This window comes from Tyto alba, unplaced genomic scaffold, assembly GCF_018691265.1.
Source record: "Tyto alba isolate M040663 unplaced genomic scaffold, T.alba_DEE_v4.0 Super-Scaffold_1000006, whole genome shotgun sequence".
Taxonomy (NCBI): domain Eukaryota; kingdom Metazoa; phylum Chordata; class Aves; order Strigiformes; family Tytonidae; genus Tyto; species Tyto alba.
In genome coordinates, this window is record NW_024881272.1 from 17,175,214 (window position 1) to 17,203,115 (window position 27,902).

General features: G+C 37.1%; 1 protein-coding gene across 1 annotated transcript; it reads right to left on the bottom strand.

The window, feature by feature from the left end:
* Window positions 1–2,684: 2,684 nt before the first annotated feature.
* Window positions 2,685–27,398, bottom strand: BRDT (bromodomain testis associated). Its single transcript, XM_033000863.2, is given in 19 exon segments — window positions 2,685–2,768; window positions 3,487–3,649; window positions 4,990–5,192; window positions 6,546–6,619; window positions 10,381–10,519; window positions 11,787–11,899; window positions 12,695–12,887; window positions 14,073–14,134; window positions 15,096–15,218; window positions 16,710–16,823; window positions 16,948–17,240; window positions 17,318–17,505; window positions 18,775–18,963; window positions 19,148–19,276; window positions 20,319–20,690; window positions 21,815–21,987; window positions 24,040–24,169; window positions 24,905–25,042; window positions 27,207–27,398. Coding segments are annotated over 19 exon segments (3,072 nt in total).
* Between the last annotated feature and the right edge of the window lie 504 nt (window positions 27,399–27,902).

The following is a 27,902-nucleotide window of genomic DNA, read 5'->3' on the forward strand; positions in this document are numbered from 1 at the left end:
AAATTATTGTTCTAATGGATACCAAGCCAAACCAACCGCAGGGCAGATTGTCTTACGTGCTTTGACAGAGTGCTTTGCCCTCCATAATGTGCCATCTGCCGGCTTATCTTTTGTCAGTTCAACTAATCCCATTTCTCTGAGACAAAAAGAGGACAACTTTGCACATCACTGACTCTGCCTCCAGCCTGACCAACTCATAGCTGATAGTAAAAATTTTAACATACTCTGTTTTTAAAAGGAACTTTTAAAAGCTTTTAACTATCTTACCCTTCATTTACATGTAGATACAATCTACTAGTGTAGACACAAGTATAAAACTGACATATTAGTGCAGCTATTTTCACAAATAAAGTGAATTAACAGCATAACAGAATTTAGTACACATTTTAACTGTTGGGTAACTAACAATACTTAGTCTGTTTAAGCAGCTTGTTGTTTGCAGAGCTATCTACACAAGTGCTATTCTTACTTCCTTGAATGTGGTGACAGCTTTGGGCAAACAATTATTACAGGTGTGCTACTCACTTATGTTTGGAGACCATCTCTCTTTCCTATGAACTCAACTTTCTGTCAGGAAGTGGGAACTGATTATCCTCTCTGAGTGACTTGTAGGTTGCAAATAAAGGATTTATCAGTTTAGCGTTAGCAGCACTGACATTGTGACTTTAAGTCATCGTGACAATATAGAGTCATGGAAGCTGGAATTAGTTTTTGAAGGGGCAAAAGTACCAGTTCATACCATTAGCAGTGCCCATATAGTTACATAGAATGGATGAAGTGCAGAGAATAAATTCTTGCCCTTCCCTACATTGCCTCCTATTTGCAAAGCAAGAGATCTTGAGCTTGCATTAACCTGGTCATAAAGTATGTCCAGATGACAGCAAGGTGGGGAGTCCTGAATGTGAACTGTAATATTTTATTGCAGGACAAATAGCTATTAATTATGTTTAAACTAGAAATGAAGACAAGTTAAATCTCTTTTGAAGTGGATGTGAAACAAGACATCCTAACGGCACCATTTTACATTACAACCCATCTTTTATCACAAATCCCCTTCCTAGCCAAGTACTCAGATCTCCCAAACAGCAAGCACGTGAGCATGCACCCAGGCAAGCTGCCTATAAGAGGACTTCCCTAGACATTTCAAAGGGTGATACCCCAAATCAGAGCATTTGTCAACATACACTCTTTCTGCTATTGAATGAAATACTACCAATTCCAGCGATGGCAGAAGTAGAAGATACAGGCAGTATTTTATTGCAGAACAGGTATTTTGGAGTTGGTGCTAGCTCATCAGCCTGCTGCCCGAAAGACCAGGCCACCATTTTTAGTCATGCTTTCGCTGTCATTTATTTAGATGCAATTTATTTCCTTTGTCTGAAAATTCAGTTATTTATAGAAAGTCTTGTCTGCTTAGTTTACTTAGTTGGGCAGTCTATGGCAGACCCTCACCACAAACCTAGCAGTGTTACCTACACTTCCAACTTTGATCTAGGAACTTGACAGACCTGAGGTCTCGATAAAGAGAGAGAGTTTTGAGGGAGAGGTTCAGCTAGATCAGTGGTCTCCAAAGTGGAGCGTGGGAAGGAAGTATTTAGTGCAAAACATTTTTTTAGAAATTACAATGTGAAATAAAAATAACTAAGCAAAATTAAATAAACGCTATTTAAAATATTTCTAATTTCCCTTTTTGTATATTTTTAAAATAATGTAAACAATATATTAGTAGAGTAGAACATACATATAATTTACAAATGAATAAGTGTACATGTCTTGGGGTGTGTGTTTAAAATTTTTTAATGATGGGGTGCATGATGAAAAGGGTTTGGAGACCACTGAACTAGACTATCTCAAGGGGGCCCCTTTCACCCAAGATTTCTGTAATACACACTGTGTTTTGGTATTAATTCTATAAAACAATGCTTTATTAATCCTGTACTTAATTTGAGATAGTTGTATGTAATCAACAAGAACGTCGGATTTTTATGCTCTAATTTCTACTTCAGACAAGTATTCTAACATTAATAAAATCTTGCATTAATCAGAAAGCCTTTCAAACTGGAGCCAGAAATGTGATGTTTTAGATAATTTCTTTCTGTGAGGAACCAGAACTATCTGGCAAGCATGCTTGCATCCTTATCCAAATGTTACGTTAACATAAAATACATTAAACAGAAGATCGACATGTCTGGGCCTTAAAAGACATGCAAGTAGACAGGATTTGCTGCTGAAATTACAGAGTTCCAGGAAACATTTTTTTCACCATTACAAATAATGTAGAAATTACCACTATTATTGAGGCCTTTCGTCACAGCCCAGATTCTGTGCAAGTGTGTCATTATAAAGTAATTGTTTTAAAAGCAATCACATAATTGACAAGACAGCTCTGCTCAGTATACCAGATTCTCAAGTGTTTCTGGAAAAAAACTGTTTTTAAAAAAATTAGGGAAAAAAATCAAGAAGCTGTAATCAAAAGAACAACTACATTCCACTCTGTAGCAGACTAGATTACAGAAATTATAAACAAGCAGCAGAAAGACGTTGTGATACTTCAGGTGTCAATGAACAAGCTTTAAATATTAAGAGTTTTAGAAGAGCTTACATGCTCTTTAAAGTGGTCTTAACATTTAAGCTTGTAACTAGTACATTTTTGAAGTTGTTTGTAGTAGTGTTGAAGCTAAGTTCTACATTGACAGCTTTCACTGAAGATACTCTTCAAAAGATGCCATAATATCACTCTGCAGATTCATATCAATTATACAAGCCATCTGCAAGAAAGCAAGTTAGTGTATTTTCAGAACAGTCGGATATTAACGAGCCCTATGCAGGTGAAATATTTAATAAAGATTTAAGAAAACAACTATAAAGCTTCTTCCCCAAAAGTGCATGCTTCCTCTGTTATTACAAGTTTGAACGTGGATGTTGTTGAAGCCATCTCTGAAAAGAGCTGAATAGGACGAAAGCTTCAGTGTAGACCTTATCCTTATCTAGCATGGTCTCACACTGCAGTTCTTGCATTCCATTGTACAATATTATGAATTTCTAAAAACTTGTTTAATCTAAAAAAAAAGTAGCAATTAAAAAATTACCTACACCAATAAACCCAGTAAGTGAGTTTTAAAAAGGCTCAGTTTTTTTATTTCAGACCAGAACAGTGTGACTAGCACTTTTGTTAGCATGGAATACATTAAAAAGGATAGGCAACTTGCAAGACTTGAGGTTTGAAGTTATTTAGAGGACAGGGACTCCTCTTTAAAAGTTGATTTTACCACACAATTATTCTAAAATTATGGGAGTCATAGGACCAAGCAGATAGTTTTTCATATTATGTCACTTGAAGACCTACTTTGAGTTTCCTATTTAATTTTATGGACTAACTCTTCAGGTAGCATAGTTCTGTTGGTTTTAATAAATAAGGATCTGAGATAGCATTATTTTATTCTCTAAAGTTGAAACAAAATCAGCTGGCAAGAGTCAGCAACTTACTACTTCTCTCCTCCTGCGTTCTTGTTCCATTTTTCTAGCCAAGTTACGGTCTTGAACAAGAGCATGTTGTTGAGCTTCGGGCAGTTGTTTGCTCTTATGCTCTTCTTTTTGGGGCTCACAGTCTGCCACTGCCATGGCATCCAATACTGTGCCTTCACGGCCCCTTTAAAGATAGGGGAAGAGAATGATATAGGATAAAAATTTTTTCTTCTTTTTCTTCATAATAAGCCTTTGCGCTTGAAGAGAATTCTGGAAATAATTTAAATCAAGGCATAGCACTGAAACTGTGGTTCTGTTTTACACATAGACTCAGTAATTTCCCTTCACAAAAAGTATGTATATGCAATTGTTGAGTTGTAGTAGATTAATGTTTCCTGTGTTCCATTTGCAATCTATATGCACAGAATTTATATATATGCTACACAAAACTTACATGCACTTTCTTTGAAAGACATACATACTTAATTTTCTGTTACTTTCTTGGCCCATGTTGTTTTGCTTCTACCGTCTTTCACTTCAACTAGTTATTTGAGGTAGATTACAGATATTTGCCTGAAGTTGGTGAAAAGTCTTATTCTATAGAGTTACATGCCTGGTTTCCTCCTTGTGGAAACCTGTAGTAGTTGAAATTGCCTGGACTGTTCACTGTATGTTTTGAACAAGGAGTGTACTCTTAAGTCTTTCAAATGCTCTGTTTATTAAAATAATACATAGTAAACAAGTGACTTACTCTACAGCCAGTGAAGGGCAGGAGTGGGAGAATTTAAGAACTGGCCCAGACTTGCCTTTCACAGGGTCAAACAGACAAGAAAAAATCAAGACTACTGAAGAGGGAAATATTACAGAAAGCAGTGTTTCCAAAAAGTGGTAAACATCAATTTAAGATATTACTGCAATGCAGTAATTAGTAGGCAGTCATTTATCCCACTCAGCATAATAATAGACCTCAGACTGGGATACGTATGTGGGCACTTGGCACTCACTAAAGCAGTGGCTGCAAACTAGGGAAGAATACTACAGCAGTAGTTTATTGAGTATGTTTCTCTACAACAATGCTGAGAATTTTGCTGTCTTAATTGGCGCACACTGGAACTCCTTTAACTAGGTTAGCACCAAGTTCTTGAAGACTACATTATCCTGCTTCCCCTTAGGATAGCAATAAGACGGGGATTTTCCTGGCTACAGACAAAGGAAAATAAGATACTGAGGAGAGATGTGGATTCTGGTCACGACCAGAGGATTGAGTGCTCCGAGGGACCCGAGAAAAAAAAGAAAAAAGTATTCGAGAAGTTTCTTTGACTGCTGAAATTATACTTATTTGGAAGAGGAAAAGCCACTTCCTGCATTTTGGATGTGCAGTTGTACCTCGAGTAGTACAGCTCCCCCCTTTCAATTGACACATGCCATTTACCTAATCCAAACCAATTGTTCCTGACTAACTAAGCCACCCAGTACCATAAGAGCAATAAATAGTATAATATTTAAACATATGTGGTTACAAACCTCTCTTTTTCTTGAGGAGGGTTTTGTAGTTCCCTCTTCGCTTGCACCAGGGGCCTTCTTAACTCCTGCGCTTGCCCACTCCTCCTCTTTAATGCTGCTTTTCTGAACTCTTTAAAGCTCTCAGTAGATGTTTTTATCGGAGCTGGAAGCATCGTCATTTTACATAAGCTTACCCAGGAATCTATATTCTTAAATCTTGTATCCTGAAATCATTAGAAAAAGCAAAACATGAAAGAGGCAAAAATACCCTACAACTACTAATCATCTGCTACCTGCTTAGTTCTTATATTAGCACAGTGTTGTTTTGACTGGATCTATTTGGGAATTTCTACAACAAAATATCCTTACTTTGGCAGAATATTAGTGCAAATACAGCAATCTAATCAGACTTCAATGTGCTTTCTCATCAACTTTGAGATTCTTTAGCAATATGCTAAAAATTGTTAGCATTTGTAGCTGTTCTTACCCAATCCTTTACGCCAATTCTCCATTGTTTAATTCCAGAAAAAATGAATTCACAAGACTGAGCTTATGCAAGATCCATTGACAATATTTTAGTATGGAGAACATCCATCTTATTTCTATACATAATCCTTACATAACAATATTTTTGTATTAGGCTTGTGGGTTTTTTTTTTGTTTTATTTGTTTTTTTATTTATTTCTTTTAAATACCCATGTTTTCCTTCCCTCCTCTCCCCCAGCGACATTTTCTTTACAGTGTTAAACAGCATAAACCCAACATTCTTAAGTAGTACTGCTTCTGGTAGAAGGCCATGTGTTTATAAAGGAAATACATCTTTTTGAAATTGAATTAAATAAATAAGTTAGTAGCTTTCTGAAAGCTAAGTCCCTACAGAAGAATCCTATGAATATTTTAATTCAACAGACTATATACAAACTTTTTAGATCCAGAGGCTGACGTGATCGATTATTTAGACTAGTAATTTTGATTTGATGCTCTCAAATAGCTGATTACCACACAAAAATTTAAATAATAGGGCAGAAAGTTTCTCTGTTCCTCCATTTAAGATAACCTATTTATGCTAGAAAATATTTTGCTTAACTTTCATAAAAACCTTCAGATTATTTATTTCCCAATTGTAATAGTGTCATCAAAAATGTACGATCCTGCTTCAGAACAGGTTTTTCAATAGCACTCAAGGCTATATTTCACACTATTTTTATTTTTGTTACTGGATCAGCAAGGCAAAGTACACTAATAGCTTGAATATTAGAACTACATCAAGGAACACTAGGTCCTTTTTAAAATATTAAAACTACATGAGATAAACTGCATTTAATGGCAATGTAGATATGTTATTTTTAACTTAATCTTATATCATTTACCTTCTGAAATGATCAGAGACGATAGGTTGTTTGTTTGTTTTTAGCACTAAAACCAAGATAAATCTGTACAGGTTATAACGATGCCCAAGACCTATCAGACACTAAATATTTCAATTGTAAAAGACCAGATTTTCAGGGAAGATCTGAGGAGAGGGAGTTATTGATCCCAGTAAGTATACTCAAGCTCTATCTTTGAGCAACACTTACCTTTCTCGGAAGAATTTGAAATTGTGACTCTAGCGTGTTTTTGCCATTAGGTTTATCATTAGGTGTACAATGACCTGTTGGAAAAATAAAAAAGATTTTCACTTGTGTTGATTTTATGGACTAGGTTTGCTCAAATTTAAGTGATAAAAGTTCAGTCGTTCCAGAAATTGACTTAAGAATTTACACTGCAGTTTTTTTCTTATTATTAGTGTTTGGCTCAGAATGACAGAAATACTCCCAAATGTTTCCTAAGCTTAAGTTCAACTTTCCATTTTGGGGTGGGGAAAAGAAGGGTTAAGCTCAACTACAGATAAGAAATGAACTCCTGGTTAGTTCTGGGAGAGATTCCAGCAGAATTCCCAAAAAGTTTGCTCAGAAATTCTTAACACAACACCTTGTCAACTGATTACCTCCTGTCCCCTCCCCAGCCAGCCCTCTTCCATTTTGATTCCAGCATTATTTAAGAGTACCTCATTCATCAAGTAAACTCATCTTGCCTAAAACTCTTTTACTTTAAAAGAACCTTTTCTTTTTCTTTTTTTTAAAAAAAAAAAAAACCAAACCAACAATCAGGTCAACCAGTAGGAACTAGTCATCGCATTTCCAGTGGCCTACAGGATGTATGAATACTCCATGCTGTTACCTTTTTGTTAATTGGGAGGGAAAAAAAAAAAAGTCGCCCAACACTTACACAGGCAAAGTGGAAGTTCTATTTTGACAATATTAATTTCAGATTCTGATATGCTGTGTTACTGTAGAAGATCCATAGTGTTTTATGTGAAAAAACAGTTTTGCCAAACTTTTTAAAACTTCAGAAAACTCCCTAAATGCAGGAACAGATAGAGTTTCCCAGAATCATTATGGAAAGCCTGAAAACAGACTTTTGTAATGCTGGGGACTGGCAAGAATACCACACTGTTAACAAAAGCCACGTAGCATAGGGTAGTTTGTTTGTTTGTTTTGGTTTTGTTTGCTTGTTTTTAAATCTTATCTATTACTCTGTTATATTCCCTTTGAAAGAGCTTCTGGGATGAAAATCTAGGTGTACTCTGAAAAAAAACACTATTTTGGAACCAGGTATGAACAACACGGATGTTTTATATCACTCAGCAATGAATCTCTACTGCAGTTTGCGATGTTTCAGTGTTAAGTAAATGTTTAATAAGAAACTTAAGAACACATGTTGGGTTTTTTTTTAAGCAAAGGACAAAGTTTTTGGATGTTTGAATCTAGAATGCTGAAGGCAGAGTATCAAACCCTCAGCCAGTTTGTCATAAAAGGGCTTTTCAGAACAGCAGTTTCCAAAAGTCAAGACAAGAACAGTGCCTAGCCTTTACCCTGTGCCCTCATGCATTATCCGTGAGGTGGTATTATTGCAAGTGAGCTGAAGTGTTTTACCTATACAGTGGAGTAACATAGGCTGAAAGACCTCTGAAGTCTCTCAAGTACTACTGAAGAGGATTCCAAATTCTGACATCTCCATGCTCGTGGATTCCAGGTCCAGTTAAGCAAAAAGTCTACCTCCAGAGCAGAGAGCTAGTGTGTTAGGGTATCCCTCTTAATTCAACAGGCATCTTTCTTTCATCAATCATTTATCTTTGTACAGACAGGTTGAATCTTCATATAAGAAACTTAGTCATGAACACTGAACACTCCAAAATAAAGCAAGAGCTAAACATACCCCAAAATGCCTAATCCCATTGTCTTAATATCAATTTGATCAACCTGTTATACCTGCCAAGATTTACCTGAAGAAAATTTGAGATTAATTTAAATTTACAGTCATGTCTGTCTTAAAGCTCTAGCTATAACACAGGAATATGAGACTGTGTCAGAAGTATTTGCAGCCAGGGGCTTCGAAGCATGTATTTTAGAGCTACTTACAGCAATTCCAGCCTTCTCAGAACCTCTCCTTGAGATAGCTGCTGTTTAATCTGAAGGGAAGCTTGTGGTTGCTAGTTTTGTAAGTTAAGCTTCTTAACAAGGCACCACTGAATTTAGCAATACACCAAGCCTGCACCCACAACATCAGAGGTGTCACAAGTATAAAATCAAGAACTCTTGTTTCAGAGATGCAGGTAACCTCACAGAAATGCCTGAGACAGTGGGATTCTCTACAAAATGCAACAAGTTGCTCTAAATTGCTCTAAGAATCCAGTTCTAAAATGAGGTTCCCTGGTTTGATCTAAGCAGACAGATTACTGAGCACTCTTTGCATTTTCTATCAATAGATTACAGGCCCTACAACACTTCCAAATCAGCAAAGTTTTTATTGTTGTTTTAAAAAAAAAATAATCAGAAGCCAAAATGTTTGTATTCCCTCCACCCGTCCAGTTTTGTACATGAATTAATAGTGGAAAGGCCAAGAGAACACTAAGCACAGCTGGAGCATGTACCATTGCAGAAACAGTCAAACACCACTGTTTTATGGAAGTGGCAGATGATTGCGCTCACATAACAGTGTTAAAAGCTCTACTATGCAATGTGGTGCTGAAGTTTAAGTGTACTCAAAGGCAGAGTCCCCTTACTGGATAGTTCCCATATTAAACACAGAAGCTCCTCTACAACTGTCCACACAACTGTCCCTTGAAAGAGGGGAGAAACTAGAAACAGTACAAATTAAAGGAGAATTAAGAATAGAAAGTTAAGAGAAAAAGACTAAGCAGTAATCATTTAAATATGGAAAGGAACAAAATTTTTCAATAGTTTTGGCTATGCTTTTTTTTCCTCTGAATATTGAAACAGCAAGCATGATTTATTCCTGCTTTTTTTGCCAGTCCTTTAAACATACTAAGATGACACCAGGATCTTGATAGTTACAGTCAGGCAGTATATAGGACCGGAATTCAAGTTTTAGGCAGCCTCAAAACTTTATAAGTGAAGCTCATTAGCTGAATCCATGGAAACTTGTACCAGCTCCAGCTGCTACAAGTCTAAACAGAGGGTCAGCAGGTGTATGGATAGGTGTGTTAAAACCATGACAATACTGAATAGAACATCTTGGAGAATTAAATCTCAATTTTTAGAGTTGCTTTATTGCAACTCAAGTATCCAGCATTATTCTTTGGTAACAATTAATAATTCATCGGTGAGAAGGCTGTACTTTTAAATTTCATCAAGTTTTCGGAAGCCTATTCCCTTCTTTGTTCAAACCTATACAGGTAGTCCAGAGAGGAAAGAGTAAATGAGGAACCAAAACAATCATGTCTGGTAACACTAGGCTCTTAGTGTGTATGTGCAGGGTACAGCTCAGAATACTTTAGTCTGAAATACCTATGAAGTCTGATGCATCTCTATATGGAGTGCAGCTTTCAGAGAACCTGTGTTCTTGTAACAACTGCAAGACTGTTCCATGGTGAAAAAAAATCTGTTTTACATTGCTTTACTGTCAGATCCTTGTCACCAAGAGCCAGAGATGGTAACTCAAAATAGACACAAAGTGGCCTGGGAAGAGAGCTCGGTGAAGCTTCAGCAGAAGACAGCTTAAAGGCCAGTGAAGTTTGACAGATTGGAGCATTGGTTCTCTCAGACTTCCTGGAAGACTGCGTTACTTATTCCTAGTTCTAAATTCAGAAAGCTAAGACCTTAAATCAAAGAGTCATTTGCTTTATATATTTTAACACAGAACAAGAACCAAGCATCTATTTAGCTTCTTTGATTTGCTGCTATTTAAAAAACAAAACAAATGTTTAGCAAGGGAAAACTGCATCCCCTCATTCTACAGGCTGATTAACGTACAAGTGTTCAGCATTTTATTTATTTACACCAGGTTCATATACTTTTTTATCTTTGCACCCCTGATATCAGTTACAGTTTTTATTATGACAATACATACTTTGTTCTTGACTCATGGATATTGAATCAGCAGTTTTCTCACTGGCCTTTAGAGGTTTGTTTGATTTGTCTAGATGTATTGTTTTCTCAGCTTGTTTTCTCCAATCAGCACTGTCAACCTGGGAAGTCCTGTCAGATACCTAGAAGAGAAGTTAAACTTCAAAATATGTTCTGAAGTGCTAAACATGTGGATTCTTATTATACAGCAGCAGGGTTAAAGATTTAGAAGCTTAGAGCAGTAAATTGTTGCAGCTCTAGCTTCTGTAAACACCAGAGAAGAATTATATTTCATTCATATTATGGTAGTCAAAGCAAGTTCTTACATTAACACTTCGGATTTAGAACATGGCCTGCTTGGAGATCCCAAGTGATAGAGTGGGTAGGTTATGAGAAACTGATACAAGCTCTTTGACCCTTAACATGTACAATGCTATAGAAGTTGGCTCTTACTGTTGTCAAGCCAGTTGCTCCTCTAGTTTATGAATCAGGGTGAAGGGCAGCTCTATTACTTTGGTTCAGTGGTAGTTCTTCCTCTGTGCTGGATTGTGTAGTAATCCCCTTCATCTGGAGGTGGTGTTGCACAAGCCTGAGTCATAATATATACTACTTGCTGCCTTGAATAGTGGATGCAAATGGAAAAGGGCAAGTTGCTCTTCCGTTCTTGAAGGACATATTCTTGCACTCAAACTCAAGAGGTAGTTTCTCTCCATATGAGAATATAAAAGCTATTAAAACCTGTCTAAAACAGCCATGTTTGAAACCATCTTGAGATGGAAGAGATCATGCTGCTGCAGCAGTAACATCATTAACTTCCTCTGTAACACAGAGGCCCTTCTAACCAGAATACTCTCCAGGAACATATTAAAACAGAAATCAACAGTAATTATTTCACCACTTCATCTATGACCCTGAAAAGCTGCAGTTTCCCTGACTTTAGGAATAGGAAGAAAAAAGCAACACACTTATCTAGGATATCCCCTAGAATCTTCAGAGTATTACTGAGTTTGAGAGTGATATTTGTAAAAAACATGAAGGCATAATATAAGCTGCCTGTCTATTGTGAAACTGTAGGTTTATAAGGTGGGCTTTTAACCTGTAAGTGTGCAAGGGTTACTGAAGTTTTAGCTATAGCACTTGAAAGAAATAAAGTACGCTTTATAGTACATTGTAAACTTGATATATTGATCAGCCAAACCCTTTCCTTTTGTGTTGCAGTCAACAGGCAATGAATTAATACTCTGTTAAAGGATAAGAATCAGTTTGTTAGTGGGGTTTTAGGTAACTTTTGTTGTAAATCTTAAGTGGACTTCATTACATCAAATTCAAGCCTAGAATATTTAAAGAAGTAAGAACGTTCTTTGAGGAAGTTATTTGAAATGAATGTATTGAAGAGAAGCTCGTATTCACCTCTGAAAGAACACGTGTGCACTGGGTGACAGAAGACTGATTTGTCCTTGGAGTACTCCTCAGAGTTTTCTGGTCTGGAGCATTATGCAGAGAAGATACAGCTGAGATTATACCTGAGAAAGTAATAGTGTATGATTTCCACTAACTTGCAAAATGTAGACCTACATCTCCAAATTAGGTCACTGTTTAGATCTGTGCAGTAACTAGATATGAAGATACGTATCCTAGCTGCACAATTTGAGACAGTTATTTTTAATTAGTTTTTAATTGAAGTCTCAGTTGATCAGCTACCAGCTCAAGCTGTCTTTTACCAAAAACTCATAACTGTCTGAAGTTTAGACTTTTTGAAGTGAGGAAGGAAAAAGTTGATTTGGATCAAGTTTCTAAGCAACTTAATATTTGCTATGTCGAGACAACAGCAATCAGTTCAGATGGCCTATGGCATCAAGCCTTAAATTCAGCTAATAGGGACTTCAGACAGGAACTAAGTGGTGGTAATGGGTTTAAGCATCTAATTACTGCCTTAAGATGTTCAGCACTTCCTGTAACCCTAAGGTTCATTAAGGTATAATTTTCCATCTCAGAGGGAGACATGAACACCTCCTCCAGTTTTAATACTATTCTGCCCCACCATGAGTGCCCCAGTAGTCTGAAACCCTAGCCAAACCCCTGTGCTGCCCCACTTTCATTTACATTCGTAACGTAAATTACTTCATAATCCATACCCTGCAAAAACTTTTTCTATTACCCATTTGATAACCTCCAAAGCCCCAGTTAAGATAAACTTAATGGGTAATTAATTATTACCCAATTAAGGTAAACTTAATGGGTAATACAAACATTAGCCTTGCATCCCTCCTTTCCTCAGCAGTCAAATATATCCATGATTCTTGCCATAAAGATGTTACCTGAGGGATATTGGGCACTTTGTTCTGGTGGTTTAAGTGAGCTATTCTGTAAAGGCTGAAGGCTCTGCAGTACATTAGGAAGTGGCTGCTGCCGTTCAGATGATGCATGATTTTGCAAACTACTAGTAAGAGATGAGGGCTGTGCTTGCAGAACATCATTGCAGGATGTCCTTTGTAAACACAGCGGTATTCTCTAGAAAGAGATTGCAGTAGTTAATACAGCCAAATCTTAATTTTCATAGCTATTTGATCCCCTTCTCCTCCCTCTCCCACCATTTCCACTGTTTATAGGATTCAGTAGTCCTTGTAGTGTGACACTAATCTAGCATTTTCTAAGAGTTTAGATGACAAAAGCCCATGAAATACACTGCCTTGGTCTGACAAATAATAGAAAAATCATGAGAACATAATGTAATGTGAGGATTTGAACTATGACATTTGTGGTTACTCAAAGTCAGTTAGGGGCTGTTATAACTGACCAAGCTGAAGCTTAATTCCTGTATCCTGTTTTCTCAAATTTATTGCTGTCATTCTGTCACTGCAGAAGCTGTGCTTTTTAAACAAAAAAAGGGTGTTGTATAATTCCTTCCCTCAGATTTTTCTTACGAAGATGCAGAAGGAACAGCGAATAATAAATTTGCAGCCTAGTTTCCTATATCCAACTAAGCACTTTCAGTGATAGCAAGCCTATTGTAAGAAAAATGAAGGCTTTTCTGTGATCTTGCTTTGAAATCTAAGGTCTCTATCTCTGGTAGCTTCAAGTGAAATTGTGAAAGGCAGCTAACCCTGACAAGAATTAATACCCACTGTATATACAGGAATAGAGCAATTCAATCTCAGAGGCATTAGAAATTATTTCTAGATAAAACTGCTATTGCTGATAATAATACCAAAGTAATATAAAGCATCCTGAAAATGACTAGTATATTGTACAATGTATTTATTTTCAGGTGTAGAAGTGAAGTTATTCACAGATAAAAAAAAAATATTAAGTGGGGTTTGCACTGCTTATTAGGTCAATTCTATACTCAAAGATCAAGTTGGAGACGATTTTACTTTTTTGGAAGTGGGTGGGGTGAAGGAGTGAGGCATGTGGAACATTATCCTCCTCTCTCTTCCCTTCGTCACCCAACACAGAATTACTGCAATGCTAAGAGGTAAAAGCCTCAGGAGTTGTTCCAGCACATCAGTTTCTATATAGATACATAAGCTGCTTTTAACAACAGCAGATTTTACATCTCCATGTAAATCAGTCCTACAGAACAAATAGTACTCAAGCCATATTCATTATTTCCTAATAAAGTGTCATGTCCAGTATCATTGTATGTAACAAACAACTTTCAGTGCAAAAATGTTATATCCATTCCACTTAGTTTACCTTTGGCTTTTCCATAGAAGTTGGACAGTTCTGCCTGGCTCCAGTCTGTTTTGAGCAGGTTTCTGTAACTGTCAAGACAGTGAGGTGAGCAGGAAGAGGGGGATGAAAAAAAATAAAATTAGTCATTCGCATATGTTTCATTATTCACACATATAAGATATGGATTGCAGTTGTACCTAGAGAGCCAAACCTCACAGTGAAAGGAACATTCTTATCTTGAATACTTTGACTTCAGCTTGGTGTATTTAGAGAACTTCTCCCTGACATAAAAAACCCCACAAAGATTCCTGCAAGATCAAGGTCTTTGCTGCCATCAATGATTTCACTGTGTTTGCTTCCCTGTGCGGCAAAAGGTCATATGAGTAACAGTGTAAGGCGAGATGAATGCTCAGGTATCTACATTGTAGACCTCCAGTTTGACAGATCTATTCTGTCCTAGGAAAATGAAGAAAACTGAAGGGAGTTCTGTGTACAGCGAAAGAAAGCATTCTGATATCCTGATGCTGCAGCACTGTAATGTCCCTTGAACAAGCTTGAGACAGCTTAAGCACCAGGGTAGTCTTTGGCTCTACAGTCAATGCTGTTGGCACTTTTGCCCCTCAGATTAGGGACTAAGCCTTACCCACAAGATAAGGCATCCTTCATGCTGCAGCCCAGATAATGACAATAAAGTAAATCACACTTTCAAAAAGGAATCGAAACCACAGGAGTAAAGCTATAGCCTAATAGTCAAGTTTCCAAGTTAGATACACAAACCTATTGCTAGCTGATTTCGGTCTCTAAAGTTTTTCACTCATAAATTGAACGGATTTTGTAGTGGTTTTTTTTTGTTTGTTTGTTTGATTTTTTTTAAACCTACAAACTCAGTATGAAGGCACTCATTTAACAGCACTGGAATCAAGCCTTCAACTTGGAGCAAACCTACAAGGGTAACTGAAATCCTTGGTAAGCATGTGGACTGTTAGCATCTACTGTTCAAGGCAGACATTTTGCCTACAAAAACACAAAAGGAAGCTTTCTGACCCGATTCAGAGTCGCTGCTATCTGAGGAGCTAGAACCACTGCTAGTACTGCTGCCAGAGTCCGAGGAACTGCTGCTGTCACTCAGTCTGCATGGTTCAATCCTGGACTCAGCGTTGTTTTCAACTGCATAAGAAAAAAGAATTTAGAATAACCTGCAGTGGAACAGTCTTCATATACATTCTCCCATAACAGTTTATCTTCTGCCATTTCCTTGCTCACTGTCCGTTTAGCAGTGGATTTGAGACCTTTATAAAGGGAGATTTACCAGCACCAAGCTCACTGAGTGAATGAAATAGCCAAGGAGGAGCTGTAATCACAAAATTTACAATCCTAAAGTAGGTTAAAACTGTGCTGTCTTAAGACGCAATTCAAGCAATTTTCCCCCATAAGTTTTCCTGCTGTTAAGAGCCTGTTTCTGTGCTTGCTGCTGCTGCAAGACTTGCATGCTGAGGTCTTTATCTATAGCCAACTCTCCTCTTTCCCAAGCCATATGTACTCCAAAATCGTCATCTTTTGCCACCTCCCCACCATCTGGCAATTTTGCAACTGCGGGGTTGATTTAACTCAGTTTATAGTGATTTAGCAGTGAAAAAGCTTTTTCAAAGTGTGTTACTCTGATGGAAGCTTTGAAAATGGATACCTGTTTCCCCTGGACACAGGTCTTAAGTGCCAGCTTAAGCTCCTCTTTGTAAACAAGCCAGATGCCAGTTGTAAAGATTCCCTGGCCTGCCTCCTCCCTCTCCCTACAACATATCCTTTGCAATTGATTTCAGCTGCTTCTTTAAGCTTTTCTTTCCAGGATGTTTTCAAGACATCATGCATACCAGACAGGAAGACTGTTGACTGAACTAATGCTGGATGCAAGCCTGTGTCTTGCAGTGCTGCTTCCATCAGCTCAGCTAACTGGTTTTACATAGAACCTTAATAGATATGCAATAGAAGGCAATAATAGTACTCACTAGTTTAATAAAGAACAACTTGACCTAGAATAGCAGCATCAGCTGCATTGATTTGTTCTCAGTACATGATGAGAACCACTAGTAAAGTGTAGATATGCTCAAGTATGTACTGAAATTTTGGCTTTGATATTGAAACATATTATTGTCTGAAAAACTGAATTGATTCTCCCAGCACACTTCCTTAAGATTAAGGCAAGGCGGCACACCTGTTGCTGATACATAAGTTTTGCTAGCATGCAGCCTCACTAATGCTGTCAATCTAACAAGTATGAGTAGAGTTTGTTATTCTTGAATCTCAAAGCCACAGAAAGTGAATTGGAAATACACAGACTGTGGAACACTCCTTCCCCCCAATGTGTTTTCATATGTCAGCATAAGGGAGAAGGTGTTCAGTGTCCCTTAATCTTTGAAGCTGTTATCTTCATTAGTAATAAAGGATTAGGTTCAAGAATAAGGAAGATGTTTTACAAGTAGCTGACCAAATTTGCTTCTGTGACTCCAGCTCACTCCACATAAGAATCTTAAGACTGGCGATGGGAAGCTTAAGACCTCAAATGTTGAGGAAAAAGTCCTCAGCTGCTTAACAGTACATAAACCCAAGGAAATAATCCCACTTTAAGCTATTTCTGTTGCAGATAAGTAAGAGTCACATTACTCTTGAAGTTCTCCTTCTTCGGGTTTAGATGACTATTGACATCCAGTAGTCTCTTCTCCAGCTCTTGTTTCCTCTCAGAATGAAGTTGTTCTTTTGGCATCGTTGTTTTTTTAGCTGCATGTGAAACAGAAGTTAATGTTGCAACAAAACAGAAAGCAAATATAGGTGGGAGTGTTTTTTTTTGTTTGTTTTTTTTTTTGTTTTTTTTTTTTTTTAAAGCATCTTTTATGCTACATACCCCGTGGCTTTCTTGGTCTCTTCCTCAAACAGGTTGCCACATATTTCTCTAGTTCTCTGAGTGTTGAGGCCTTTAAAGTTTCAAAGTCTATTTCTATCTCATCAGGGTTAGAGTTTCTCAGTGAATGTTCTCTTGACTGTATTATATGGACTACTTTCCCAAGCTTATCTCCAGGGAGTTTATTTATGTCCAGACTCAACTGTCGTTTTTCATCATAATTCATAGGCTTGGCACCATCTTCATCTTCTGACTTATGTGCCAACGAGACCTGCTGCATGGTTTTCTTTGATTGACTGCAAGAAAAAAAAAGTGTACTGCAGTAATAGCAGTTTAAAATAATTTGACGCCCACAGAAGTCCCCCACGCTTACATGTTTAAAGACAGCTTTTTCTTAGATTTCTTCTTGTGTTTTAGTTTTTTCTTCTTTTGAGTCAGGCTTTTTATTTTAGTTTTTTCCTTATTCTTACTTTTCTCCCTTTTAGCCTTTCCTTTTTTCTTTTTCAGTCTTGGTAAGTATGCTCTGGTCAGAGCCCGCAACTGCTGGTGAACAGCTTTAAGCTATCAAAAACAAACAAACAAATGCTGATAATCTTAGGCAATGTAGGAGGAACAATAAACTGGTCCTAAATATCACAGAATGTTTGTTGCAGCTGAGTGGATATTAATAGGATGTTTGCTTTCCAAATGAAGTTTATTTTCCAAGCATCTTACTACACTGTAGATTAGTCACAGACTATGGATATAGAAGATTTAAGGCTACTTATGCAGACATTTTTAACAGCATATGTCTTCTAGCATCCTGCGAAGAATAAAAAAAAGCAAAAACCACTGTAGGAGTATCCAGTAGCCTCTCTAATTTCAAGCATTTGGGAAGCACTTAAGTGCCTTATTAGGTTAGACCTCTACAGCATTACTGAACTAGGCTAGTGGGACTGGGCTTGAGCATCTTTAACCCATAAAGACTAGATATTTTGCAATATAAAATGGCTAGTTGGAACATACTAACAGCTTCAGAGAAAGACTTAACACAGGTTTTCTTGAACTTCATAGGAATTAGAAGGAAGATGGGCAGTTGATGAGAATTTAGACACACTGAAATATTTCACTATTGAAAAGGCTGTCTTGTAGACTTTTTGGTTGTCCTTGTGCCTATATTCATAAATTGATGGTGTATATGCTACTCTAACAAATACGGAAAACTAAACTGTCCCTCATTTGACTAGAAGAAAAAAAATGCTCATTTCCCCCACATTTTATAGATACAGCAGCAGCAGATTAAAGCATTATGTTCAAGCAAAAGCAAAACCCATTCCACTCTTAGCAAGTGAAGCAAAGCCATGCTTCACATTGACATGACCATGAGATTCCTTCTGTTTCACTTAATACTGAACACTTCCTGAAGTAGAATTTAATGACTTGCTTTTGTGTGGCTTAAAAGAGACTGAGTGTAAGAACAGAGCTCTTCAGCTCATATGAAGGAAATGTCATTGTTAGAAGAATATGCTGCTAAGCTACATGTGGAACATCTGGATGCTCTCATCATACCACAGCAACACAGTTCTATTTTTTAAAAGTTTGAGGGTCACCTAAAGAAACAGTAGACAAGATTACTAGAGCAATGATTCGCTGAAACCAATTTGTATTTGCTGAGGCACTAGTCACTTAACATTCAGAGGCGCTTCCAAACAGGAATAAAAATCTGTATGAAGAAAAACAAATTACTATAAAATATTTTAAATACTGATTCTCAGTGCTAAGCCTTAGAACAATTGCAAGTGATGTTATCAGAGAGATTATAAGTCATGCACATTGAGTGCTAATGCTTACTTGCTCTTGAAGCTTTTCAAGGTGCACTGCTCTCCCCTGTTCAGAATCTTCAGATGATTTTTCTTCAGAAGAGTCATCATTAGTGCTCTCACTGGAATAAGCTTCTGTCATTTCTCTTGTAGGCTGTGGCAGAGGAACTCTTGCAACAGGTTCATCAGGAATTTTGGCAAAACGCTTCTCAAAAACATCCTAAAGGGTTAGATTTGGGAACAGCAGGGAGGTCAGAACATTTTTCAGATTTCTAAAATCATTATGATGTTGCTGCTTGTTTTCTAGAACTACATTAGAAAATGTTGCATCAGGGCATAAGATGAACCACAAAGGAATCTTCTAGTCCTACCCTTTTTCACGTCCGACTTAAGTGATTACCCACCTGAAGTTTTCTTGCCATAGCAACTCTTCCATGGTCTGCAGAATGATGTTTGTAGCAGCTCATGAACATCAATCTAACATCTGCAGCAAATTCCTGTATATTGCTATATTCAAAGTTCTCAATTTTCTTCTAGAGGAAGAGAAAATGAATGCACATTTAAGGCTTAAAACTAGAGAGCATCAACATGAACTGGCAGAAAAGAGGAGGAACAAGAATTTTGACATCCAGTGTTAGGTTCAGCCTGTATCAAGACAGTAAATATTGTAAGAACTATTATGTAAAGACCTGTTTCTCATTTCACCATTGTCCCTTTAACACAGTAAGATAATTTTCTCTTTTAAACAGATTTGCTAACTGTAATTACTGTAAAGACTTTATAGTACTAGTTTCAGCACTAGATCAAGATGACAATGTTTGAATGATTTTATTTGGTCATCTACTCAGCACTTGTTTTTGATTCTAACCATGATATTTATACAAAGCCTATTCCACAGTTGTTTGAGTCTAATGGGCTAGAGATTGGGAAATAACCTTTATATTATGCAAACTAATCTTTAAGATAATTCAATAGATTATTGAAATACAACCCTCCCCACAAAAGTAGATCTTAACTTGGCTAAACATTTCAATCCCAGACAGATGTAACCAGTGTTCACAAAGCACTGGCCACATCGCCATCTAGAAGGGTTCATTTTCACAGAAAACGTGAAAAGTGTCATGCAGATATCCCGTGTTGAGGTTCCAGGGCCCTTCACCAAGGATAATGAGACTCAGAGAGAAGCAGTAGTTGACATTACAGAATTGTGTGTTGTTTTATATAGCATTAGCAACAACATGTGTGTGCTGACTGAAAGATATTTAGCATACATTCTGCTTGGAAGTGGTTCATGAAGATGGCAGTTCCCTCACTACTTATATTAGCTTATTCAACAGATAAGTAGACTGGCCACTATGCATATAGTTACAGTGAAACTTGGAAGACTTTCTTCAGCAAGTTGTGACTTAGTTTCTTGAGAGAGGCAAATGTATATGGCTTCTCTGTCCATTATTTCTTTCAAAGGAGAAAGAGTTTTCATGACACCTTTTCAGCTAATACTGTTAAAATCCAGTAATTACACAGGTTATTCAAGCAAGCACACAAGTAATCCAAATCCCTCTGAAACATACTTACTTTAATGGTTCCCAGGTTTATAGGATGTTTGGTGATCCCTTGGTCATCATCAACTGAGAAAGATGCAACATCTACAGGTTTCATGAAAGGCCACACATATGCTGCATGTTTCTTTGAAAATATTTCTTTAAGTATTTCATTGCAATGTTTTAGTTGTTCTGACAAGTGAATCTTTTTAAGAATTTCAGGTGACTGTTGAGAATCTGGTAAGTATCTCTTCAGATGCTTATTTGGTATCATACATTCATTTTCACCTCTGCATGCTTTAGCAGCTTTTCTTTCATTAAATGTTGCAGAAGATTCACCACTTGCTGTGAATACTGAAGCAGTAGGAGTGGTAGTGTCAGCCTTCCTTTTCACACCTTTTTTTGCCTAGGAAAATAAAATTTTACAGTATAAAACACAGATGTCCAGAACAGTGGGAGTATGGTCAGCTTTCAGACTACACACGCATGCAAAAAAGCCCCCTAAAAAGTGTCAGAACTTTTACAGCTATTGAAGTCAGAGCAGAATGTGGCACTTCCACAAGTTTAGACTGAAAACTTACAAGAGCAGCATGCCAAGCTCAATTTTAGATGTAAAGGAAAGAACAGGGTGTACTGCAGGTCAGGATGTGGTCATTTTTTAGCCATTTGAGAAGACTCCAAGAAGCTGGAGCGTTATGAAGTTACCATGAGATGACTGCCATGGGGAGGGGAAAAATTACTGCAATTAATTTTAAGCTTGGATGAGGGCTTTATGTACAAGGTTTATCTCTATTTTTCTTTAACCTGGGTGGTATTTGGTTTGGAAGCTGTATAATGTGTGCTTTCTTTTCAGTGTTCATACTCTTCAGTAAAGTGTAAATATACATTGTAGGAGAGCCTGGCACATGTATCTATTCCTCACTGGAAGGGCAAAACCAAGACAAAGTCAATACAAGTGTGTTTATCTGATGAAAATGTCAGATGTTCACGTACAATTCAGATTGCAGTTAACAATAATTTGCTTTTGTGAGCTACAAGCACCTTCCGTGCTAGTTACGCAGTGCTTAAGCAAACATGCTATTTTTGGAGAATCAACCATTTTATTTACATTGAAAACATAAGTTAAATAGAACTTCGAAAGAGCTTTTTTAATGCCAAAACCATTATCTACACCTCAGGGAAAGAACAGTTTCTACATTAATGTGAAGCCTTCAGAGATATAGTAGTACACTTCAAGAATGACCATCTTAAAGTTCACTTTGACACATCTTTTCTTATAAATGTGGTTTTAAAATGTTGTTCTCAAAAAAAACAAACAGTCATCCCAATTTCTGCTTAGGTCATAGAATTAGTACTGGCCCAATTATTCAGTAGAGACCTAGAAGATTTAAGAGATCTCTTACTATCTTCTATTACAATAGTAGTTTTGAAAAGATACTCCAATAAGCATGCCTCCTATGGTTTTGCTGTTAGTGCCTGAAGGAGCAATTTCAATACCTTTCTTTCTGAAAGTTATTTGAAGAAACTTACTTTTGTTATAGGGACTGCAGCTGGCAATAAAGCAGTCAGCTGAGCTGCAGACAAAGGAGCTAGTGTAACCTGCTGTAGCTCTTGAGTCATCACTGGAGGCGGCTCACTGCTTTCAGCTTGTTTCTGCATTGTGCTTTGTTCATTTGAAGTCCCAGGGTTGGGCTGCTGTATTTCTGGTTATTTTAAAACAGAATGTTTGAAGTTAAGTCTTAAATGTTGCAGGTGACAAGTACCCAATTTGATCATGAAAGAAATTAACAGAACCACTCCTCCACACCCAAACTATACAAATAAATACAAACTCAGCACCATTAGTATGCCAGCTAGAATATTGTACCAAGTTACACATATTTGGTTTCTAGGAACCTCAGAGGAAAGTTGAAAAAGACATCACACTAAAACCTGTACATTATAAATACAACTCGATTCTCTTGGCAAGAACGTTTTCTACATACGTGTAAAGACCAAGTAGCAAAGGGTGCTTCATCAAACCGCATCACAAAGGTTCAAGTTTCCTAAGCATACTCAAGACCTGCAGATGTTGCTTAGCAATACTACCAATCGCCATCACTGATTTGAAGACAATTTAGACCAATGATTTATGTATTTGATTTGGCTAGTTATATGACTAATGCCTTTTCCAATTCTGTGATTCTGTTTAGTTCCCATAGATGTTCACACCTATTACTTCATATAACACAATGCTGCACAACACCATGACATTCTCTGAAACAGAAGATGGAAATCAGTTGCCTTTTTTTTTAAAAAAAAAAAAAAAAAAGAAATAAGCTATGTGTATAGATCTGTCTGTAAAGCCCAATGATGCAAGAGACAGGACCAACATATTGCCTTGATCATAACAGTGTGCCCTATTACCCAACTCAAGAAGAAGGGCTTACAGCATTTCAAAATTTTTATAAGCTGCATGTTTGTGCATGCAAAGAGAATGAGTGGACATAAACAACATTAATACCAGCAAGATGGTCTTACAGAAGCATCTCAACAAGCTGTTGCGATCATTTGAGAACCAAAAAGCTAACTCGGCTTCCAACACGTTTCTGAACAGGAATCTTTTCTGGAAGTCAGCCGTACCTGTTCAACGAAGATATTCTGCCAAGGCTTTAAATTTTACTCAAATAAGCTAATAAGAGCAGGAAACCAGCTAAACATACTCTTCTTCCTCCTAAAACCATGAAAATTATTGTGAAAGGACCAAGAAATCCACCGTTTTTCCATATCCATCTATCAAATCACTGAAAGGTAATGTTGCTCCTCAAACATACCTTGAGGAGAAAGCTACAGAGATCTATCAAACTGTAATTCTATTTTGAGGAAACATTCGTTTCCAATACTACCAACAAGGACCACCACACCACAAACAGCAGTAAGAGGCAGCAAATGAAGTCATCAGGAGACCCTGAAGAGCTGTACAGTTGCATAGTTAAATAAGAGCATCTGTTAAGTGATCCACTAAGAATCACTGCTCCATGGCTGTTGGAAGGCAAATAATGAAGAGGTATGAGGGTGAAGAAGCGTTGCAAGCTCTTTCAAAACATAGCTAAAAACTGACAGCAGTACCTCCAGGACAATTTGAAATACTACCTTGGAGATCTCCAAATTAACCCACTGAGATGCACATCTGATTCCAGACACTGCATAGTCATATCAATATAAACATCTATTCCTTGGCCATGCTGAGAGCTTAGATGTAGAAACAAGCACTTTTACAAAGTGAAACAGGCTATAGGTGCAATTAAAAAGGTAAAGTCAGTGATGAGTAATAAGTTACAGCTAATCACCTGGCCCCTTACAATTACACTTCCCAATGTTACTTCAAGTATTTACTACGTAATTCCCTCATAAGTTTGAGATGTCCTGATTGAATTGTCCTTTTTGTAGACAAGAGCACTGCATTTCACCAGATGTTTGCATGTGAAGCTATGCTGTTACACTACTGATGAAGCTGTTAATTCTGATTTTTACCCCCTCCTAAATGCACTTCATTGGTATAAAATAAGAAATTTAGTACCTCTAAAAAAAATATTATGGCTGCACTGAATCTGCTAAAGCCTTATAGCAATATTGTTGCTTGCTTAATATGTTCTGGGAAGAGCGGAGAACACCCCAACTGCTCCAGTGTTGAGTTGTGACAAGCTATTAAAGATTCTCTGTTTCCAGCTTTTGCTTGTTTAATACATTAACAATTCAACATATACAGGCCTTACCTTCTGGCTTCTTTAGTTTTCTCTTTCCTTTTTTAAGAATCACTAATCTTTCTTCTGTTGGCATCTGGGCTATTTTCTGCATAAACACTTTTTCTAGTTCTTGAGCCATAAACACAATGTCATCACCTGGCTGCAAAATACCATCAGTAATATTCAGAGTACAGGAGAGGCTGCAGTAGTGGAGGGCTACCTTGTAAAATAAACAGTCTACAGAATCCCGATATAGCAGATTGAAACAAGCCACCACTACCAGAGAGTTCTAAGTCCTTGCCATCCCTGTCCTGCCCACTCCCTTTAATACAACTTGCTTTGTTATTGAAATACGCTTTCTCCCACTGTCCAATTTGCAGTACTACTTGCTTTATATCCACATACTTTGCAGAGCAAAAGGAAAAGAGGGCAGATCTAACTCCCTTATTCGTTAATATGTTCTGAAGAAAGCTGTTGAAACTTAAAGGTACTAAGAAACAGCAAAAAAAACATCCAAGCTGAGAGATGCTCACACTTCAAGTTAGGTTAAACTTGAGTCATGGAGCATGGCTCAGAGTTGCTAGCCTTAAACCTATATAGTAGGTGCACAGCGTTTGCTCTTCATGAGCTCTGCAACTAAACCCCAAAGGTTTTACAAGAATCCTTGTGCAGAAAGGACTCTGCACTCAGTTGTAACAGCTGGCTAGACTTCACTTATGTGCCCTCAGTCAATCTTAGCAACAAAGTCCCCCCTCACACCTTTTAGAGAAAATAGTTTCAAAAAAATCATGAAGACATTAGACTGATTTTGTGCAGGTTATAATAACCATTTGCTTGTTTTTAGACTTGTGCTGTTCAGTAGAATTGGTTACTTGTAAGAGTGTGTTTCACATACCTTGTTATATATGTAGCAGTTCAAGAACATAGTTTTAAAATCTTCAATGCATTCCACAGCTTTTGTGTAGTAATTGTGTTCTAGACGCTTTTTAATGGTGCTCAAATCCATAGGTTTCTTTATAATACTGTAATAATCCTGTGGGTTTTGAAAGGGTTAGTCACACAACAGTCATCTTTAATATCAGGACATGAAGATTCTTACACATTTAGTTATGAAAGTTATATTGCAAGAGAATTGCGTTATGGTGGAAGGAATATTTTATTTAAAAGGAATACTTTCCCCTATAGTCATAGGTACCACAGAAGTAATTGTTCAGAAACTCTTCTCCTTATTCTTTCATATACCATCCACTGTTCAAAGCCCCAAAGAATGTTTATTTCAGTAGGATCCAGACATATCCTGACAGTAGTAATTCTGAAAGTATATGTACTTCTCTTCTGTTATCTCAAAGCCATTTACCTGAATTAGTACTCCAGTTTACAGAACAGGGGGAAAAGAAGCCAAAGACAGACTTTGACACAGACAAAGACTCAGTCACTGACAAGAGGAAGCTGCCAAGTTTTCACAGTTGCTGATCAAATACTTCATCCCCTGGGTTATGTTGCCTCTCCTCTTGGGGTTGGTCTAGTGAAGATGTGGCAATATGATTGAAAGGCAGCTGGAATGTGAACTATTGTAATTATTTTAGTAACATGTCTAAAAGCTTGTGAATAAGAACATGAGGCTAGGTTCCCTGCTGGTGCATTTAAGAAATCACAACAGAAATATCCCCCCACTAAATTCACATATACATTGCAATTGTGTGAAGTTACTACTACTTCAGGGTCTTCTAAAGCTGTCCTGACAATCTGTTTTAGTGAAATAAAGAAGTTAAATACATCATAGTGCAGATCATTGAGTCTACCAGAACAAAACCAAGAAAAATTTTAAGTAACACAGCTGATAATTAAGTATTGTCCATTCTGCATCTTCTAACACCTGGAAGAGAGAGGAAAATGAAGCAGATACCTTAATTGTCTTTGCCACCAAACCAGAGGTTTGCTTGTTATTATGCAACCATTGAACTAACACATACTTTTAGAAGTGGCTGCCTTAGAAATTCAAAGAGGCAGAACTGGCCTGAGGCCAGCTGAAAATGTTGCTATAACTCTGATGGAAGGATCTGTCACTTAAGGTTAGTGTTAAGGGTCATTCAAAGAAGGAAAAAGGGTAAGAAAAGACACAGACAGACAGTCACTTTGATTGTGCTTTTGGACAAACTGAGTTTGTCACAGGACACAGCTGCAGACAAAGGCTTTTGTCTGCACTAAACAAAACCAATGATTTTGTAGAATTATTCTTGGAAATTTTAGAAAACTAAATATGATTGCTTAAGCTGGGGGAGAAAAAAAAGATAAAGAGAATCAAAGGTAATGTACCATGTTTTTATTTAACACCTTTCTACATATCTATCAGGTTGTTTGAGATATTGTGTGAATAACCAATGTTTTAATTTCACTGAAAAAGCTGGGATGATCCAGAACTGGAGCCTAAAGGCACCTGAATTAAGACAATTTATCACAAGACATTATATTAATTCACTTTCTTGCAATTAAGACCCACAAGGCAATACAGAACAATAATTTAAGCATCAGATCTTCTATTTCCTAGAAGAATGTTCTACCATCGTTATGATGAGAACATAATCTCTCTTTTTTTTTTTTCCTTGCCCTATTTTTGCAGGGACATTTAGTTCCTCTATAAACTTCAGAGCAAGATGCCAAAGTTGATTTGAAATAAAGAAGTACAAGTATAATTACTCCTATGCAGCAAATTGGATCCAGATTTGTCTGCCTACTTCAGGGTCAATCAGATCTGCTTTTCTATCATGAAGTATTTGACATTGAAAGAGGCTGGCTGTGTCCTATTAAAAATAGAAACCTCAAAGGCAAAAGAAAATACTCATCATATGCAGTGTAAAGAAATATGGCTAAACCAGGAAGGATGTGGAAAGAAGACAAGACAGAATTCCAACATCCAGAAACTCCAAGAGGCCTGACTAAGTATTCTTATTATCCCTTAGAAATACTGATTTACTACAGTCTCAGATCAGAAAGCAAACGAACAAAGATGCAGCATTTCACATGAACCAGAGAGATAACAGTTTTCTTGCAGACTTGGAGTAATGAAAGCAGTTCACATGCAAAAATAGTCTTCCATGATCTATTGCATCAGAAAAAAAACTTGTTTAAACTAACATTAATTTACAAGTCCTGTAACACTTTACATACTAATACTCCAATTCCAAAAAGGTTCTTACAGGAAGATTCAGTGCTGCTGCATCTACAGGCTCATGAAATGGCCAGGAAAAGTTGTGCCTCCACATGGCTTTCATGACCACCCTCTGTAAGTACTGAAGTTGGTTTGTTTGACAACCACTATTTTTCTTATTTATGTATTCTGGTGGAGGAGGGTTAATGATAATAGAACGGTGTTGGCTTGGAACAGACATCTTTAGCAAGTTTGTATATCCACTTGTCCAAATATTTTCATTATGCTTCTAACCTAGAGGAGGGGAAAAAAAAAAAAAAAAAGAAAACCAAATAGTATTCAGTAAAGATATCTAGATTTAATGCTGTTTAAAAGTTCACTTCTGTTTGTAGAGTGTTAATACTGTAGTCACAGGAATACCTTTATGGTTTAACAAAGACACTTTTTTTTTTTTTTTTTTTTACAGTGCATAATTAGCTGTGCTGGACCACTAAAGTCTAGGTACACATCCTCTGCCTTCCCCACTCCACAGATTGTAGTCCTACAGAAGAGATTCAACCTAAGAAGCAGCTTTACAACACACACTGCAAGTCTCACGACACACAGCAGCAGTTACCACCTTTCTCATGTACCTCAGCCAAGTCACCACACCCAAGTCCTACAACTGCAAATGAAATGTTTTAGCATAAGTGTGTTTTGAAACAGTGCTTTTCAAGTTTGTGTATATTCACAACAGTATTTTCTG